Here is a 13062-nt window from a genome sequence, read left to right on the forward strand (position 1 = left end):
ATATACAAAAAGTTTTTAAGTGGCATTATGTAATCTTTACACTGCAACTATTTCTGTGCAAAGATTGAACCTTATCATTGTAGCCTGTAACCACATCGGTCATCAAATAATAAATTAATCCAAACATGGATCTATCCTCATATCTTTTGGTCTGTAAGTCTATTTGGTCTGTGAAGAACTACGATAGTAAACAGTCAGAAACTCTATACTTAAAACAACCAAGAGGTTCAAAGCAGCATCCTTTTAAATGATTACAAAATAAAATAGGAAATATGTACATGTGCAAAGAAAACAAACACAAAACATGCCAAGATTAGAAAGATTTTATTACAAACCAAAAATACATAAATTACATTGATTTCAAAATATTTTCTTCAAGATTCAATTAAATCTGCAAATGTGAACAGTTTATATAAAAATATCCCAGCAGTAGAGTGATCTTGGGGTAGAAAGTGTTCAGAGTGTCTCGGTGGTAGAGAGTGATCAGAGTGTGTCGTGGTAGAGAGTGATCAGAGTGTCTTGGGGTAGAGAGTGATCAGAGTCTCGGTGGTAGAGAGTGATCAGAGTGTGTCGGTGGTAGAGTGAACAGAGTGTCTCGGTGGTAGTGTGATCAGAGTGTCGCGTTTGTAGAGAGTGATCAGAGTGTGTCGGTGGTAGATTGAACAGAGTGTCTCGGTGGTAGAGTGATCAGAGTGTCTCGGTGGTAGAGAGTGATCAGTGTCTCGGTGGTAGAGAGTGATCAGAGTGTGTCGGTGGTAGAGAGTGATCAGAGTGTCTCGGTGGTAGAGAGTGATCAGAGTGTGTCGGTGGTAGAGAGTGATCAGAGTGCCTCGGTGGTAGAGAGTGATCAGAGTGTGTCGGTGGTAGAGAGTGATCAGAGTGTCTCGGTGGTAGAGAGTGATCAGAGTGTGTCGGTGGTAGAGAGTGATCAGAGTTTGTCGGTGGTAGAGTGATCAGAGTGTGTCGGTGGTAGAGAGTGATCAGAGTGTGTCGGTGGTAGAGTGATCAGAGTGTCTCGGTGGTAGAGAGTGATCAGAGTGTGTCGGTGGTAGAGAGTGATCAGAGTATGTCGGTGGTAGAGTGAACAGAGTGTCTCGGTGGTAGAGAGTGATCAGAGTGTCTCAGTGGCTCTGCTGGGGAGCCCGTGTCCAGAGGTGCGGAGGGAATCGTCAAGGTGCTGGACCCTCACAGCGTGAAGCAGCATTGCTGGTCTCTGCCTCCCCAGGTCCTCAGACAGCTGGGCCATGCTCTGCTCCAGCTATTCACAGGGACAGCCAGGGGGTCAATTCATGTGGAGATCTCCTCTGCACAAACGTTCGTTAAAAAGGGCCCTTTCACCTTGAGCCACAATGTGTCCGATGACCAATGAGTCGCTCCTTTCCCTTGGTTCACATTCAATTACCTCCAGAAGTTGACATTATCTTAGAACAGTGTAGGAGCAGTGGGGTCCTGCTCCTACCTGGTCTAACTCCTCCTGGGGTCCTGCTCTTACCTGGTCTAACTCCTGCTGCACAGAGCTCTTCTCCGCGGGGTCGTCCTCAGCACTGGTGCTCAGCCAGGTCTTGAGCAGCTCCCTCAGCCTCCGCCAGGCCCTGCAGTGGCAGGACAGCACATCAACACCACGCCTCACTGTAGACCTGTACTCATTCATTATACTTTATTTGTATTTGTGTTTACACCTGTTTTCACAACACCTTCACCTTTTCAACCAATCAACTGAGAACAATCAAGTTTAGTTCTCAGAAAGCACCGGCTGGATCCATATTTCTATGACCGTTCGATGTGAATTGACTGTTATGTAGGCCTACATGCATTCTTCTGGAGGTTCGCTTTGGCTGTTTTATGCCTATACAATACAATGTGTTTCCACAAGGTGTCATCCAAATACATTAAATAGAAATCAATCAATAAATCTTCCATCAGTTGAGTAGTAGTGGAATGTGAATGAAACTCAGATCAAACCCATATTATGAAGGTTCTAACAATATTATGGTGCTCTTGCACTTTGAAGACTCAATGCGTTGGTTGCTCAGTCTGCTCGTATGAGCACTCGATTGCGTGGTTCATCTCATTCAGGAGGACGGTTTTGTGATTGGACTGAATGGGTTATTTGAAAAGCAATGGCATCCGTAGTGTCATCACAAGATCTTATTTATTATTTGATCTGCTTTCATAGCATGTGATGAGATAAGACATAAGTGTTTATGTTAACATATTAAATCTAAAAATTATATTGAGGAGATATATCAGCTCCATCACAACCTCCGCCAGCGGTTTGTCAATGCTGAGGGGAATGTGATATTGAAAAACTCCTCATAATGTGGGTTTAATCTGTGTTTGATATAAGACTACTACCAGAGGTTATGTGGATTTCTACAAAAAAAAACAGCCACACAGAACATCAAGAAGAATAGACTATGGCCTAGATAACAGTTAAATTCACATTGAACCCGGTCTTAGAAGGGGAACTATGGATCCATACGCTGCTTTCTGAGGACTAAACAAAACATGGTGATCTAAGTCTAAATAAGATTTATTCTACAGTGTGTTACTGAATTGAACATAGATTTGTACCGCGTTGAAGAAATCTCAGAACTCAGAAGATTCAACTCTGAGATTCCGAATTCCAACATCATTGCGTTCAAGCTTGTTCACGTCGTCAGCCAACTTGAACATCCATGAAAAAAACATGGATGCAAGAAGGAAGTTCGGCATATTGTGGTCATCACTGATTTCAAAAAGAAATGCAGCAGCAGTTGATGCCTCTTTTGGAAACATATGAGGAACATAGGAGGAAATCAGATTGAAATATAAATGATTAAAAAAAATATTATACTTTACGCTGTTGTAGAGTTCAGTAAAAGCGCCGTAAGACATACTTTTGAACTAATAAACAAAAGTGTAAATACTGTGCTATGAATGCTAAACGCCACACTTGACATAGATTTGATTAGATATACGTCTACAATGAGCCATAGTTTTGACCCCTTGGCCTTCCACGTGCAGGCCCACTGAGCAGGTCAAATGAATAGGGGACAGTGCCCAAAAGGGGACACCTTGAAGATATAGACAATCACCAGGAGGTACGGAGGCCTGCAGGGTCATACCAGAGCTGCTGGCGGTCCTGCTGAAAGCGCTTCATCTCCATCTGAATGTGGAGCAGCTCTTTAGTGAGGCACAGGGCAGTGTCAGCCTCCTCCTTCGCCCAACACATCTCCACCTCGTCAACCGGCGACGTCATGTAAGACCCTTCAACCAGAATCACAAGGAGAAGCACTTTTCATTTAACTTTACATTTAGGGCGTTTATCAGTTGCTTTTATCCAAAGCCACTTACAATGAGTGCATTTGTCAGAAGAAAGAGAAACAATATATATCGCTGTTGGTATAGTAAGGAAGTTCCTAGAAACAAGTGCCAAGCACTGACAATCACTCGAGGAGGTTTACCCATTACCCGTACACAACAAAGATAGCTAGGATAAGATGCTACATGATGCCAAGTACTGCTATCACATACATTTAATAATGTTTATGTTGCAGATAAATGTATCAACGTCACCGTCTCGATGAGACGTAGCGGGTTGTAAACCTGAAGAGGTGTTCTGGGCGGAGGGAAGACGTGAGTTGTCACTGGGACAGGAGGGGCTGGCCTGCAACACATCAAACAAACACAACAGTATGTTTATAATGACCGTCATTCTGCGGTCCATATCCATTCACATTCTCCCTGGACAGCACATGAACATACCTTGGTTTGACTTTTTGAAGTCATGAACGACGACGGCGGCAACAGGACGTACTGGTCCTCTGCTCCCTGGCGGGGGGAGGAGGAGATGGACAGAGGGTGTTGACCACACGCCACTGCCGGCACGTGGCTCTTGACGGAGGGCCTGGGACCGATTGGGGCGTGTGGAGATTGGAGGCAGCAAGGGATCGCCGGGATCTGGCATTGGTTGAGAAGCCGGCTCCATGGAGCCGAGGCTCCATGGAGCCTCCACAACACGGGTCCGGGGCTGCAGACCAAGGGGGGCTCCTCAGACCTAGATCAGAGGAACAGTAGCCTATTTCCTACTGCATCAAGGCCACTCATACAGGACCAAACAGAGGGAAGGTAGGGTATAGACATGTAGGAGTATGGGAATCATATTACATTATGTCCTGTTTATTGGAATCATGGATCCTTTACCCCTCATCTCCCCGCCTCTTTCCTGGAGACTCCAGGAGGTCCTGGGGGCGGCGTGGCTGCGGTCGGAGGGCTGGCCCCGGGGCCCTGGAGGAGAGGGGAGCAGGACCAGAGGCTGGACCACAGCTGTACACGGGGACATCGGGCCGAAGAAACACTCTCACACACACTCACACTCACACTCACACTCACACTCACGTCTGGCAGGGCGCCCCCGCCCCGGGGCTGGGAGCGGCGGGCGGACTGCTGAAGGTGAGGTGATGTTGTGTCCTGGGTGGCAGGCCCCTGCCCTGGGGGGGCCCCTGTCGTGGGCCAAGCACCCGCTGCTTCCAGTGCCAGGCGCAGCGCTGCACCGTGCTCTGAAGCCGCTGGGAGGTCTGGGGAGGGAAGGGCTTCATTAAGACGGGGATAAGGAGTGAATAATACAGACACTGCCAGCCATGCCTTAAAGGAGCAGTGCGGGGAATTTAGTAGCATCTAGCGGAACAAACTAAATGATAGATAATATATATCATTTTAGTTTGTGTATAATCCCATAAGCATTAGAATCGTTGTGTTTCCCTAACCTGTGAATGCTCTAGCGAGGACATGTTTTTAATTCTCTCCTTCTTACTTGGAAGCTCTGACCTATAGTTTTACAGACCCATTAACTAAATGTAATTTATAAGTCTATCAAGGAACCTCCTCACTTGACCTCCTTTTGGAAGTACACATGGTCACCTTACAGGCCACCGTAGGGGCGAGGGGCGGTAAGGGTCGCACGCTAGATGCCACTAAATCCTACACACTGCTCCTTTAACCGATAAATATAAAAAAATGAATCATTCCAGTTAATCAATTAATGTTTTAGCGATTCCTAGGGCTCTCTGCACACTCTCCTATTGTTGTTCTTAACGAGGTCCAGCAGCTTGAAGTAATTCAGCCGACTTTTAGCTTTTGATTGTAAACGTTGAATGTTCTCAGTCTCACTTGTCATCCGCTTTGGATAAAATCTTTGCTGCTAAACAACTGGATTTAAAAGGACAGGAAGGAGCTGTTGAACCCACCGGCTGGCCGCGCTGGGCCTGGCCCGCAGCCAGACGGCTCATGTGAGCAGCGTGCGTGATGAGACTGGCCACCCCGTCCCTCAGCAGCTGGTCTCGGTAGAACTCCGCCCCTCGGGCCAGACGCTCCCTCCTCCTCTGCTGCTCAGAGGCCCACAGCCGCCACGCGTACAGGGCCTGCGAGCGGGTGGACGGAGGCATGCCATGGTCATCGGGTCGCCGTTTACCATGAACACTCTGTGGAGTATTTAGGAAGGAAGGGTTAACACAGAATCTACACAGCCAGAGGTCAGGACTCTTACCTTGGACTGGAGGCCCAGCGACCAGTGCCAAAGAGAGATTGCCGTCTGCTCCGCCTCTCGCCTCCTGCGCCCCAGCTGTAGACGGGAAGTACATCATCAGGGGAAGTACATCATCAGGGGAAGTAAATCATCAGGGGCAGGTCAAGGATATGCTGAACTGTCGTACTCTACAATACAACGTGTTAAAAACGTGAATCGTAGTGGAAACGAGAGTTTGCAAAGAAGGAGAAAAGTGATGAATCGGTTTATGGCCTGGATATACGTTAATGTCTGTTCTCTGACTGACCTCCACTTGCCAAACCGCAAAGACCTTCTGGTAAACCTTCAGTCGGAGAAGCATGGCTCCCTGTCGCCTCATCACCTGCGCGGTATAACATGAAAACAGGCTCAGGTGAGCGGGGGTGGGGCTGACCAGCTGCTCTCCTGGACTTCTGAGATACTGCTTTAGTTTGACCTCATATGTCTGGTGATGGAGGTGATGGCCACTCCAGGACTTAAGTGCCTTAGAGAGGAGCCTGGCTTGGTGGTACTGCTCGGCCTTCTCCATGCCCGTCCGGTCCTCCACCGTCGCCCTGGTCCTCAGCCGCCAGCGCTTGAACCCGGCCTGCTGCCACACTGGGGTAAAGGAAGAAGACCGTGGACAGGACGTACATTTACTACGCGATGATGCTCACACACAGACATCATCATGCAACGGGTTACAGTAGGCTATTCTTTAAGAAGCTCACCATGCTCCATGTGACTCTGAGCCCTCGCCAGTACCTCCCCCTGTTGGAGACGTTTTGCTATTGCATGTTCTGCAGCTCGTCTCCATGCAATTAGCACCTATAAAAAGAACAAAGACTTCCACATCAACATCCCCAATACACACAACATTAGGTTAACAAAGGACTGATAATAATAATAATAATCTTCATTATACAGCGCTTTTCTAAACAGAGCTACAACGTGCTTTACAGATAAAAAGAAACAAAGCAAAACAACCAAACAAAAATAAATTGTACCACAGGTCAAAAACAATAAATACAAAAAATGAAAAGTTGATGATGATCATGAGGACATGTGAGATCCATGCAGGGTCAGCATGGGCGGTTCTACCTTGAACTGGTGGCCTCTTTTGAAGTGCCTCAGAGCCCTCTGCTCTTTGACCCTTGCTTCTAACTGAAAGGCTGCGTTTTCTTTCCACTCGGTCAGTATCCTCCTGTGAGGAGAAACCACTCAGGTGACCAATGACAACCCCCAAGATAAGCATTTCATACCATGGTGTGAATCCACCTCAAAGCTGCTGTAGGTATTATTCGAGAGTTCAACAACCAAAGCAACTTCCACCCTACATTTTGCGCCATTGGAAAGTACTGCATTTTACGCACACCTATGACTGCAGGGTGGATTCCCTGAACCAATCGGGAGAGAGATGCCTTGATTGGTCAAAGATATTGCTCCCGGCCAGAGCTGGGAGCGGTCTACAGAGGCAGGCACAGTGGACTCAGAAATAATATTCCCACAGCGCATTTCACCCTCTAATGGCTTGCTGGGCCATTTCTAAAGAATTACACTCTAATGAATCAAACCTCCTGTTCTATATTCCATGTCTCTGATCGAAGCTGGTTGGTTACTTGAATGCAAATACAGATTTACCAAACTTACATTGATACATCCTACAAATGCACACTGCAGGTCCGACTATTGTTAGCAGCCCTCACACGGATGGGTGCACACGCTTGAATCTTACCTACAGCACTTCGAATACATGTTTATGTAGGAAGAATTTATCTCATGTGTTTTACCTGAGCAAGCGTTGGTTATGCAGCTTAAAGCAGTCCTCCACAAAGCCATAGCTCAGGCCTGTCTGGTGATGGTACTCCTGTGTTCAGAACAACAACACGAGGCTTATGAAGATGGCTGTTGGCGGTGTGGGTGCATGAAACATGAACTGCTCCGATACGTTGAGCTTTACCTTCCAGGCCTGGATGCTACATTTCACCAGTCTCACTTCGTTGTGCCGTCGCATTTGATCGAGCCTGTTGCTCTCCTCCTGTTGGCTCTGAACAAACTGAGGGAGCACAAGACACTAAAATCCCTAAAGTCAACTTTAATAAAAACATTATAAAAATACCGTACCAAATAGTCTAGATGAGGCAGAAAGCAATAATTTTTCTGACCACATTTTTAACTATTTGAACCACTACTACATTAAATGACCGTCAAAACGACACAGATGCAGTGTATAAAGAACACACATTCTTACCTTTTTCCATCCAGTCAAAGCCCATCTCATGTGACGTAGTTCGCCACACCTACAGGCCTGCTCCATCATGTTCCTCCTGCAGGTAATCCACATAAATAACCAACACTAGCACCTTACTCATTCAACACACACGTTCATCCCAAACAAATGACCAGGAGATCAGATACACCTCATCAAGAAGCAGGAGGGGGAAAGGAATCTTGCTGATGTTGGGGATCGAACCCAGTATCCTTACACACACACACACACACACACACACACACACACACACACACACACACACACACACACACACACACACACACACACACACACACACACACACACACACACACACACCTGTCCCTCTCCTCAGCAGCCCTGTCCCTCCATCGCCTGGTGGTGTTCTGCAGGAGTGTGCGCTGGCACAGCTGCTCCGCGGCGCGCCCCTTCTCCCCCTCCTCGATCTGCCGCCCCGTGCGTCTCCTCCAGAGGCCCCAGGCGGTCTGCAGACACCGGTGCCCGTCATGCAGCAGTGCCTGACCACACGGGAGGAGCAGAGGTTACAGTGGGCCTGTCTAGCCAGGCCGTGGTGGCGCTGGGTGTAGCGGCCTGCCCGCAGTACCGTGTTCCCGGCCAGCCGTTGCTCTTGGCTCTGTTGGGAGCCGTCCCACCAGGTGTTGAAAACCCAGCCGTGCAGCCGGTGTCTGAAAGGGGGAGGAGGATGAGGGCATGGTGGATAGGAATGGTAAAAACCTGCCAGTACTTGGTTTTTTTCTCACATAGAGGAATGGTGGTGAGAAGGTAGTGCTTAGGCATATGTGGCTCAGAAACCCAAAACTCAATAAAGGGAGGCTGAGTACATCAGACCCAGTACTCTTTGGCTGGTGGTTAAAAACCCTATCCAGTAACCTCAAAAAATAGAATACAGATGCATCAGGAGCTCACCGGTTATACGCGTCTGCCATGTCTTTGTTCTTTCTGTGCAGGGTGGCCTGTGAGGTGTATTTCACCCAGGAGTTGACACACTGGGGCAACAAGCGTCTGGCCAACTGGCTCTCTGCACGGAGCTCCAACCCCTTAGCACACCAGACAATGAGTGTGGCTGTATAAACCCATGTACAGATACAATGGATGATACAACAACGATATGATAGCGCTTCGTCTTTAATAGAAGGGCGAAGAAGTGGCAATAATGTTAAAACCGATCTGTTTCCGTTATCAGACGCAATCGGGAGAAAGGAAGAAAACAGTCAAAGAATAGCAAACTGATATCAATCTAAAGTTTAAAATCTTTCAGATTGTGAAACTGAATTAAGGATGCAGTACCTGTAGATGTCTGCGTTCAACTAGCCTGTCCTTCCATTTGTAAAAGAAGGATTTTGTCAATGAAGCGCTGTCAAGAGGAACACAAAAGGATGGTGAAAAAGTCCAAATTATCCCATTCAAACAAAGACAACAAGTGTATTGACACTTGTTTTTGTTTTCAGATATACATTTAGGGCTGGGTAAAAATATCGAGTCATCAATGCACTGCAATTCAATTGCACACTCAGTCATTGTAATCAAGAAGCGAGTATACCTAAATGTACATGTACTACAATACCTGTAGTACGTCTGGCCAGCGATGATTTGAGGGTAAAGCAACTTTTCTTCTTCCTCTTCTACATGGTCCTGCCAGAATCTCCAGTATTTGCTTTTAAGCTGTAAATAACACAAGAAAGTACGAAGCACAAACCCTCCGAGGTAAGTTTTAGTTTAGCAACGCTAGTTTATTATGGTTTATTATTGTAAGTATGTAGCACCTACAGTCTGTTGAAGATGATGAACAGCAACATTATTGTTCTGTCGCTGTGTTTTACTCATGCTGATGTTCAGGGAAAGGCCTCGTAATCCAGCCCACTGCAACAGCAAAAAAACACTGATAGCGCTACAATCGTCTTTACATTAACTCAGACCTTTCCACAGATCAAACAAGATTACAAATCATGGTGAACATGTGATTGCAGAGAAACAGATACAGATAAGCGTGAGTGTGACATGACTGTTGGAGAGAACAGTTGTTCAGGTTAGGAGTCCTACTCCTTACCAGCAAACGCTGTCGTCCATGTTGGCATGCCAGCTCATCTCTTTCAGCCTCTTCCCTGCACAGTGTCATGTCTACTGAGGGGTTCAGGAACAAAATAACGATCTACAGGCTCCATTTAGCTGAACATGGTTCATATATGTCCGTTAAAGATGTGTTTGTGAGTAAAACAGGATACAGGTCCTCCAGCGCTCCATGGCTGTGCGCTGCTTGCGCCTCCTGGCCAGATGTTCTGCAGCTTGTAGTCGCTGCACCTCGTCCTTCCTGAGAATTAATGTGAGCCGCCATTTTCTCCAACCCTCTTCTATCAGTGTTTGGCTCCTAGCCTGCCGCGCCACATCTGAAACCCAGAATCAAAGACATGGCTGAAAACTGATGCTTCAAGGGTAGTGGTCTTATAGACCACTTCAAGGCTAAGAATATTTGATACTTCGAAGAAGGAAAATCAACACACACACACACACACACACACACACACACACACACACACACACACACACACACACACACACACACACACACACACACACACACACACACACACACACACACACGCTCATTGATGACATGTAAAATAAATCAATGTTAGTTGCTTTGGATAAAAGGTAAATGAGCAAATAGTAATTTTATTTACCATTTGGATGCTTTTTGCATTGGCGACTGCGAACATAACACATCCACTGATGCAACACGTTCATCTGAAGTGCTTGGTTTCGATGGCGTGATGCTTTGTTTTCAGACTGTCTCTGAGTGTAGACAGCCTTGTGTGAGTGTTTCCACTGAAGCCATGCCTATTGGGCATAGAGATGACAACGGACACATCGGAAATACGTTAACCAAATGCTGGCTGGGAAAACCACGCTGGGAACATCTTGAATGTGATCAGGTTGAATCTCGTGTACCTTGCTAAGTAACGCCAGACGCCTGAACTCAGTCGCCTGCTCTTCCAAAGCAAACACATCTAAAGTCTGTTGGAGCTTCGCTTGCCACATCTTCCAGGTGGAGCTGTATGATGGAGGATACATGGGTAGAAACACAATGAATAGGTCATTCGGGAAACATAGCGAATAACAGGACTACAAAACACAGTGACATGGATGGGAGTCCAACCGTGTTGTCGACCGTATATTCTGTTGAACAGCCAAATCGAGCATCCTGGCCTTCATGCGTTTCATCAGCACAAACACCTCCCACTTCTTCCATACCAGACAAACCAGGTGCTTCTCAGCTAGCAAACACACAAACATACAGAGGTGTAAATACGTGAACTCTAAGTATCTGGAGAATGGTTACGTCAGGTGGTCATCCTAGCCTCGTTTCCATACCGTAGGATTGTGCCTGTTGTGCCATCTCCATCTTCTGCCTCCTGGTCTCTGCAAAGATCTGCCAGCAACGAAAGGTCCTACAGTAAAGGGTGTACCTGAAACATAAAACTTCCAAATGTCTGTGTCGTAACAATACATACTTTGGTTTCAAGTGGTCAAAGAGGTCCTTCCACAGATATGGAGAGAGAACTAATTCAACATTTGAATGTGGATGTTAGTGACCCAAGGAATAACCCCCTTAAATGCTGTGATCCAGTACAGTCATTATGATTATAACATGCTCTCTCTGAGGAATAGACCTACTTATGGTGACACTCTGCCCGAACTAACAGACTCCACTCCCTCCTGGTTGTCCACCACTCCTCTTTCCAGGTTTCAAACGCTCCGAGAAGAACCGTTCTGTCGCGGTGGGACCTGCGGTCACATCAGTGCGTTAACACTTTCCCCTCATCGTCAAATGTCGTGACTCGTGCACATGTGTTTATCAGGTCCTTACCTTGCTCTACTCGGAAGAACCCGACCAAACGTATTCTTCAACCATATTTTCAAATACTTTCTCGCCAGGTGCCTGCGGTGTCAAATGTTACACAGTGAAAAGCTGAAAGAGGTGCTAAATGCAACGTGCAATGAGGAGATGAGGGTCTTACCGTATTCGCAGCTCCTTGAGTCTCCCGCCCCGGTTCCAGTTGTACCCGACCTTATAGCGTATATTCCGGGTCCTATTGGCCGCCACCCTGCGGACCTCTCTGGGTTCACATCCCGACCTGACGGCTCTGCGCTGGGGCTTCAGCCTGGCTGGTCCTCGTAGGTCTACCGTTTGCATGTCTCATATGTGCAGGCGCAGTTTCCTGAACGAGTGGACATCACAATACTGACTTTCTTTCTGTCTATACCTCTTTCTCCCCCCAACCCACCCCCACACACACTGGACAATGTTCTATTGCATTATATTTATATTTACATCTACCTCTGGCTGTTTCTTATATGGAATTTTAAATGATGTGCAATATTGCTCACTTTGAAGTTTGTATCGACTTTCTATTGACATATTCTTTTGACTTTTGTCCATTTTGTTGTTTGTCAACTGTACTGTACTGTCTGTTGCTACTGGATACCTGCATGGCCCCAAGGGGATGAATAAAGTATCTAATTACTTACGCTAGACAAAAAACGAGGATAGAAAACTTTGTAATAGCTCCTAACAGCTGGGAACCAAATGTTTTGATGACACTGCTGCTGTAAATGTTCACCCAGACCGCCGCGCACCGCCATCTGGGTCCAGAGCGCATGCGCCTACCGGGTCCGGAACTCTAACTTTATAAATACGGGAGAAGCTCGCCGGAGGGTTCACTCTTCTCATTGTTATCTTGTAAATGTGTCGAAAAAATAATTTTTCCGAATTTTCCCTTTTCATTAAATAAACGATGTATCACGATTAAAGGCTTTAATCATTGGCCCAAACTTTCGTACCTGCTTCGACTTTTGTCGGTCCCTTGACAGACGAACCGTTGGTTTTGATTAAAGGGCCAACAACAATATGGTGCCTCACGCAATGCCTCTTCAATAAGATACATTATAGTAATACTCTTAACAGACCAGTGATATTGAGGAAATAACGTATTCATTTTGAAATACATATAATACCCATTATAAATAACATTCTTTGCAGTACTCACTACATTGGAGCAATGCCTCTTAAATGAAATACATATTAGTAATACCCTTAACGGACGCGACATATGGAGGAAATAACGTATACATTTTGAAAAACATTTAATACTCATTATAAATCTCATACTTTGTAGTATTCACTACATTGGAACCCTCGCTGCTCACAGCCAACGCAGCAGGTATTTGCAGTCAGGCGCGCCGGGCCCGTTGTTATCCCCGGAGGACC

At 46.5% G+C, this 13062-nt stretch overlaps 1 protein-coding gene across 9 annotated transcripts; it reads right to left on the reverse strand.

Moving 5' to 3' along the window:
• Positions 1-307: 307 nt before the first annotated feature.
• On the reverse strand, positions 308-12689 carry sfi1 (SFI1 centrin binding protein). Of its 9 annotated transcripts, none has more exons than XM_030356092.1 (32): positions 12636-12689; positions 11813-12013; positions 11662-11733; positions 11469-11579; positions 11166-11260; positions 10951-11068; positions 10743-10845; positions 10475-10631; positions 10019-10180; positions 9844-9917; positions 9564-9656; positions 9337-9458; positions 9084-9150; positions 8703-8833; positions 8380-8461; positions 8115-8293; positions 7776-7851; positions 7485-7598; positions 7315-7391; positions 6626-6728; positions 6256-6352; positions 5982-6142; positions 5814-5888; positions 5528-5602; positions 5229-5402; positions 4381-4559; positions 4186-4269; positions 3748-4039; positions 3559-3649; positions 3108-3249; positions 1493-1592; positions 308-1258 (listed from the first exon to the last, which is right to left on the reverse strand). In XM_030356092.1, exons 2-32 carry the CDS (start codon positions 11986-11988, stop codon positions 1112-1114), a joined length of 3729 nt encoding a protein of 1242 aa, XP_030211952.1. In that variant the 5' UTR covers positions 11989-12013; positions 12636-12689; the 3' UTR covers positions 308-1111. The 9 variants fall into 9 exon arrangements, 7 of the variants coding, with proteins under 7 accessions (XP_030211952.1, XP_030212454.1, XP_030211878.1 ...); XM_030356594.1 differs by lacking the exon at positions 12636-12689 and adding an exon at positions 12324-12617 and having other exon boundaries at positions 7485-7580; positions 9844-9914; XM_030356018.1 differs by lacking the exon at positions 12636-12689 and adding an exon at positions 12324-12616.
• Positions 12690-13062: the final 373 nt, after the last annotated feature.

This window comes from Gadus morhua, chromosome 1 (assembly GCF_902167405.1).
Source record: "Gadus morhua chromosome 1, gadMor3.0, whole genome shotgun sequence".
NCBI lineage: Eukaryota > Metazoa > Chordata > Actinopteri > Gadiformes > Gadidae > Gadus > Gadus morhua.